Here is a 7,252-nt window from a genome sequence, read left to right as displayed (position 1 = left end):
AGAACCTGTACTTCTAGACTGAGTCTTGCCCTCAAAATTATACATGCCTCTGGAAATTTCACACATCATCGAAGTGGTAATTTCACCCACGAAGCTTATGCTCCAAATAGTGGTTAGTCGATAAGTTCCACAGACAGTGCACCCCCCGCCGGCCCCGTATGGCACCCTTGCAAGCCCACATAAGGCCAGTGATTTAGGCGCGACCGGAACAGACGCTCCGTCATGCTCCATCCACACGCCCCTGCGCTCTACGCCACATTGATGAACTTCAGCCTCTGGACCCATGAAGCGAGTACTCGGAAAAATTCCACCATGAATTCAACAGATCCACCCCACCACAACCTCACCGGACCAATCGCATGGGATCCACTTTCTAACACCATGTGCAAACTAATGAGAGTCACATTAAAACACCGATAAATAACCGAAAACCTACCGACCGCTATGCTACCTTCATGCTCACTCCACCGGGCACAATCCACAACGATCCATGTGTACAGCCAAGCACTGAGTAAACACATCTTGCTGGAACCCCCAATCAAGACCAACACCTACAAATATCTCCACCAAGCATTCTCAAAACACAATACCCAGCACAGAAAAGAAAGTAGACAAACAGAGCCAGACGTGTAACGGCAGAAGCCTCCTACTCAGAACAAACCCAAGAAAAGAAACCAACAGACCCACTGGCATCACATACAGCCCCACTAAAACCTCCAAACGCATACGCATCAATAGGATCCTACAACCCATCCTGACCATGACCCACACTTCCCAAGGCCTTGTGCAGCCAGTCCTCACCCACGAACACTTGCCACTGAAGCATATCTCACACAACTGCAAACACCGCACCATAGTAACTCTAGCCTCAGGAACCAATCATGCAACAAACCCTCGATCCAATCCGTCCCATATCACACCACGCAACCATCACAGACCCTAACCTACACCCACACCATCACCCTTCATCACCGCATGTCACCAATGTAATATACACCAACAATCACAATGCACCTCTCATGTTCATTGCCAACTAACAGTCCTACGAAAAGATAACTAGCCTGGACACAAATCAATATGGAATTGCAATATACACAACCTGCAGGAAACACTTCAACTCTGGACACACTAACAGATCTTAAGGGCCATCTCACAAAAAAACTTCAGAAGACTTCAAAGAGAAACTGCTGACTCAGTTCATCTGCAAATTGACACCATCAGCAGGATTAAACAATAGCGGGAAGCTTGACCAACTACAAAACCAGTTCTCCGCCCTGGTGTCACACCATCAACGCAAACAGGCCTCATCCCCAATGATTACACTAACCTCAATCTCTAGCGCTTGCATATAATCCTGCCCTGAAATTCCACTAACAGCAGCGCGCAAAGTGGGTTCACCACGAATCATGCTCCAAAATCTAGTCATAAGGTCTCAGAGGATCTGCTCTTTACAGATCCAACTAACAGCTACCCTGATACGTGACAAATCTTGGATCACATGAAGAACGAGAACAGATCTTCCCCACTGCTGGTGCTTGCAGTGCTAGCAGAGCAAAAAGCATAAAAACACATTGTACTAAAGCCGCTCTGTGTAGAAGGCCATATTACAGAGCAATGGCAGACGGCTACCAGCAATAACTTGGTAAGAAACACACAACAAATTTGCACTAAGCCTCACTAGCATCAATCAGAACAGAGCGCATCTGTAACACAGGGATGCAACGCCATGGAGATCATCAGCCCTACAATATCAGACCAAGAGGAACACTAGTATCTGAACTGGCCACCCCATCTCATGCACTTCTATAAAACAATGTAAACTGCAGGCGAAGTTAGATGCATTTCTCTCCAGACGGTATTGGGCCACTTCTGTCATATTAGTGCGTGACAGCAACAAACCACAATATAAACAACAGCAAGGCTTCTGCAGGGATGAGTGTTGGGCAAAACCGTTTCGTCTGTCCTCTATAATAACAAACATGTAATTACTGTAAGGTAGCTGGTACATGAGCTTCTGTTTCTATGATATACTAACCAACAGGCAGCGCGAATAACTCTCGGAGAATCCAATATTACTTGCATTCAAAAGAACATCCTGAGGTAAACACATTCCCGTGAATTTATAAACAATTAATACATGTATATTCGTATAATATTAAACAAAAGTCTAAAAGTAATATAGTAACAGTCACATAAGAAACAAGATCTCTGATAGATATTGGTATTAGCCCAATTGTCTTCGAGTCCCTTGAACCAAACCTAATCTATTCTTACAATTTCCTCCATTCTAAATAATCAACATACTCACAGGCTTTCCACATAAAGAGGATGCGACCTTCTCACGTAACAGAGATGAGCGGCGAAATCCGAATCTTCAAGTCATCGGAAGTGATATACCACCTGTAGACCGCTTAACAGTTGCACTGCTGTCCCAATGTTCTTTTACAGGTAGGCTCCACTAACAAAATATCAACAGAAAAATAATCAGACAAATCTCCCAGTGGTGCACTGCGTCATTCATTTTAATTGCATTATGAGACTACACCCACAGTGAAACACTGACTTACGACAGTACACCAGCATAATTGCGCCACTAATTGAATTTTATTCCTGTTACAGAACACCTAAGGAGCCCATTTCACAGTTATCAAGTCACGACAGGAACAATAAATCCGAATACTTATCCCATCTCACGCTAAGCATTCACACAACTTATGGACACATCTGCGTAATACAGGGGGGATGCCACACAGTATTAAATATAAGAGTGCCAGCAAATCAGTCCTCTGCATCACAAGCGTGATAAGCTGCTGCGTTCATATGGTTACTTGTAATTAAGTATCTGGTCACATTGCCTAATATAAATAACAATACAAATTTGTAAAATATGTAAATACAGTCCATAATGTTAAAGTTACATACTAACACAGAACAGTTCAAGTGGTCCTGGATAGATAGCCTTTACCTCAAACAATGGGGATTTAAGCATCATCAGTCCCTTATTCACTGAAAGTCTCGAACCTCCGGAACATGCGACAGTCCAAGGCAATCTCTTTCACATTTAAGGGAGATGGCAGTTCTCCACTTTACAGGAAACTTGCTTTGTACACTCCCTGACCCATACCACGGAGCTGCAGAAATGCTAATAGCTGCAAGTGGATCTGACATCCTATATGCCACAACCATAGACATGCTGCTAATCCCACGAGCAGAATGGCACCAGATGCAACAGCATTACCACGGATCCAGACCAATCCAAAGCACTTTTTGCTAGATTTTGTTGAGGGGGGAGCAAAAGACACGCAGGTAACAGAACAGGTTTCGAACACAAATCTATCCCGTTCCTCCCACATCTCCTTTGTGTACAAACATGTAACTTTCATGACTAAAGTTTACTCATATGTATATTGTAGGATCAGGCTGTTTACAGGAAAAAAACAGCTGAACGGGTGCCAGTCAACAGGTGGGCATTAGTTTGCTCTGTTAAACCTTTAACATACTCCACTTCATAAAGTTCCATCCATCCTCCACCAAGCAAAGCACCTAACCCCAAAGATCTCCAGCTTGCATCTCTTTATATAGGTGATACTCTCCTCACCAAGCAATGGACTAACCTCATTTTACAAATACCTGATATGTTCCCAGGATAGAAAACAAGCTGTCATCATGACTTTGCTCCATCCAGATGATGCTTCCATGAAGTAAGCTATCGACAGCCACCGCTACTGAGCACGTTATTTTCGTAAAAGAATAATTAAAAAAACCAACAACATATCCTAATCATCATCTGTTGGTTTATAAATCACTGGGCCATTTTTAATGAATACGAGATAGATTTATATATAAAGCGGCACACTGCGCAAAGAAATAAGCACAGATCCCAGATCTGGGTTATTAAAAGAGTCCTGCAAATTCAGGGTTAGGTAGTTCTGCAGAAACCTACAGTGGGACAAGATGCGTCTGCATTTAAGGAGTTCTTAAATGGGCAGGAATGGAGCGTCTGCTTTCTCAAGTCATTACAGTCATTTTCCTGACACATCACACTAAAAGCTTTGCATCTTCTCAATAGAGCTTACTGTAGCATGGCATCCTGCATAGACTCTACTAACAGAGTATGTCTACATGCACTAAAACCTGCCTGCCATGCTTCTAGCTGACTGAGCTCACTGCGCAGTCTTAAGTAATTCGGTGTCAACATTGGGCTTCAGCCCAAACTCTGACCTCACCGCGAGCCTAGATCGCAAATTCCATACCGCAAGAATAACCTTCATGAACAACTGATGAGACTGGACCAGTGGGTGCCACCATCAACTTCAAATCAAACATAATGAAAGGGAAATCCTGACATGGCAGTTCCAGCAACATTTTATCGACAACCTTATTCGAAATTCGAACCACAAAAGAATCCTAAGGTGAACTGCAGAGCAAAATAAAATTGAGGAAGCACTGATTTATGGCCAAACGACCCGCTTAAGCGGGCTAGCTGGCAGGAAATCAGCACAGAACTGCATTCAACTTTCCAAAAGTAGTTGGCTGAAGTCCTTAAAAAATGCAGTCTGGCTGTGCGACTCGCACAGAACAGACTGCTGTATCAGTTTATTTTTTACTTGCTTGTTCACCTTTAAAGACAAGCAAGAGAGTCTGGAGCAGCAACCATTTGGATACCGTCTGCCACGAGAGATCAATCAGAAGCAATCATAAGAAGGGCCTCAAACACTGAAAGGCGAGTATCAGCTACAAAGGCTAAAGGTTTCATACTACCCAGGCTGGTACAATCACAGTGACCTCAGTGTGATCGCGTCTTAGCAGCCTTAACATCAACTGAAATTATAATCTCCTTGCGCATGCAATAACTGGAGTAGATCCGCACTCCCTAGCATAATAAAACAGAGGAATTATAGAGAGAAGAAAGAAAAATAAAGGTACAAATCAACAATACAACTAGTATATGTAGCCAATAACATTTTAATCATAAAAAATAAATATTTGTCTGCTCAAATGTCACAGAAACAATAGATTAAAGCAAATTTCAGATACATATCAGACTCTTTGCAACAGGCAGTAGATTCATTTGTAGTCAAATATAAATTTCTATTTGTTATAATGCGATTGTTGAAACAAGCCAATGAACAACATAATCTGGGAAAAGATGACTTACATCATAGTACAATTAAATCATCAATATTATTAAACTTGTTCCTTTCCTGCGAATGCTTTTATTAAAACTGGCAAGGTTTAAACGATACGAAAAAGAACACCGCTCTTCAGTAATATGAACACAACAGTAAATAAAAATCATTAAAAATGCAAAAACAGATCGATGATCAATTGGAAGATAGAGTTTGGGTATCTAGGCATACAATAAAATACATCTAGTTCAGTCAGGGAGGATGAGGCCCTCTTCTAGCTGTTGAGGTGTGAACACCAAGGGAGGAGAAACTGCTTTTGTAGTTGGCTAGCCATTCACAGTCTTTGTTTAATCCTGAGCTGATGGTGTCAAATTTGCGAATGAACTGAAGCTTAGCAGATTCTCTTTGAAGTCTATTCCTGAAGTTTTTTTGCTGCAGGATGGCCACCTTCAATCTCCCTGGACATACAATAGCCGATGTAAAGGTTTATCAAATTCCAGTTACACATCCAATTGGTGACCTGTGACAACTCACTGAAGGCAAAGGAGCTGCACAGATATTGCTGAGGGCATAATTTGAAGACAACATGGCTTCACAGGTGCCCCTGAGGGCCTCATATGAGCTGTGGAGGCTGTACAAGCAGTGATGATCAAGAGGAGAAGAACCCAGCTTGACTCTCAGATCTCAAGCTGAGTTTATGAGGCTAGCACTTGTGGGGGAAAAAAATATTTTTCCTTGTAAACTGAGAAAATCTAATCTGGAAATTGAGAGACAATATAGAACCCCACAGTGTCATGTTTACAGGGTCAATTTTCAAAGTGGGAGTACCCTTCAATAGTAATCCTGTTAGTAATACAGCTATTTTTCCAGACTGTAGTAATCCTGAGGTCAAATTCAGCCCTGCCTTAACTGCTTCATTGACATCAGTAGAATAGTCTGCCTTCTCTCACTGGGGCTGAATTTCACCTACTCCCTTGCTGACACTTTTGAACAGAATTATTTTTCTTGTCTTTGACTGTCTGAAACTCAGAGGACTGTACTATGGAGAGGCTGTGTGTGTTTCTCTGCAGTTGTGTATCATTTATATCTTGCACGTTTTGAGAGAAAATCCTCCTGCTTTATTGTCTTTGTGGTTAGAAAACAACATTCCTCCCCGGGCTCATGCAGGAGGCAAACACGTTCTTGTGCTTCCTAATAACTCTATTACATTGGATGGCTCACGGTCTACTGACGACCAAGGGATTGTATCGTATCTGTGGATTCGGGATGGCCAGAGCCCAGCCGCTGGTGTAAGTATTTACTTGGGGACAAATTCTGCCCTCTCTTGCATGCATGCAAGTCCTCTGACTTCAATGTACTGTGCTGGCAGATGTGTCCAGTCAGTTGCTGTAGGGTTTGGTGATACATCTGGTTTTATTTTACAACTCTATATTAATAAACTGGTACAAGGGGTAAATGGCACTTTAATTACATTTGCAGAGTATACTCTGTTCAGAGGGCCAGAGCAGTGAGGACAGAGATGCCAAAGACACTAGATAGAAAGCTTAGAAATATGGCCATGTGATAGTAAAATGAGATTCATCTGGGAAAAATGCATGCTAATGTGCCAGAAGGAAAATAATGTGAAATGCAGATATTCAAAAAGGAGGATGATCATTGAAAAGCAAAAGTGCTGATAAAGCCTGAGGAATGATGGAAAGCAGCAAATCAGATATGAACTTGCAATGTGAGATGGTATAAGAAACCAGTCTGGTTTTATCCTAGACCAAAGAGCTGATGATCTAGCTCAACAGGACGCTGGTGGAACTACCCCCCAGAATGTTGAGTGTGGGTCAGAGCTCTTCAGTATCAGAAAATGGTGACAAATTGGCAGGAACTGAGGAGGGGGAAATGATTATGGATCTGAAGGGAGTGATTTATGTGAGAACATTACAAGAACTAAATGTAGATTGCCACGTATTCGCAGGGGCGAAAGGAAATGCAGGCCTGTTATTTACCAGGCTGCACGTGGCAACAGACTATATAGGTAAGGGATGCAAGGAGAATATGGGCCACGATGCAAACTGCAGACACACACAACTAAAGTTAATCAATTTAAAGTTTTATTGGGGATAGTTACAAAG

General features: G+C 42.3%; 1 protein-coding gene across 4 annotated transcripts in view; it reads left to right on the top strand.

The window, feature by feature from the left end:
- KIAA0319 (KIAA0319 ortholog) overlaps positions 1-7,252 on the top strand; it is a 93,704-nt gene that overhangs the window by 59,810 nt on the left and 26,642 nt on the right. For all 4 annotated transcript variants that reach the window (XM_032799545.2, XM_032799544.2, XM_032799543.2 and 1 more), the window contains exon 14: positions 6,267-6,418. In XM_032799545.2, the coding sequence (XP_032655436.1) occupies positions 6,267-6,418 (152 nt within the window). The remainder of the gene's footprint in view (positions 1-6,266; positions 6,419-7,252) is intronic.

This window comes from Chelonoidis abingdonii, chromosome 2, assembly GCF_003597395.2.
Source record: "Chelonoidis abingdonii isolate Lonesome George chromosome 2, CheloAbing_2.0, whole genome shotgun sequence".
NCBI lineage: Eukaryota > Metazoa > Chordata > Testudines > Testudinidae > Chelonoidis > Chelonoidis abingdonii.
This window is presented reverse-complemented; position numbering and strand designations above follow the sequence as displayed.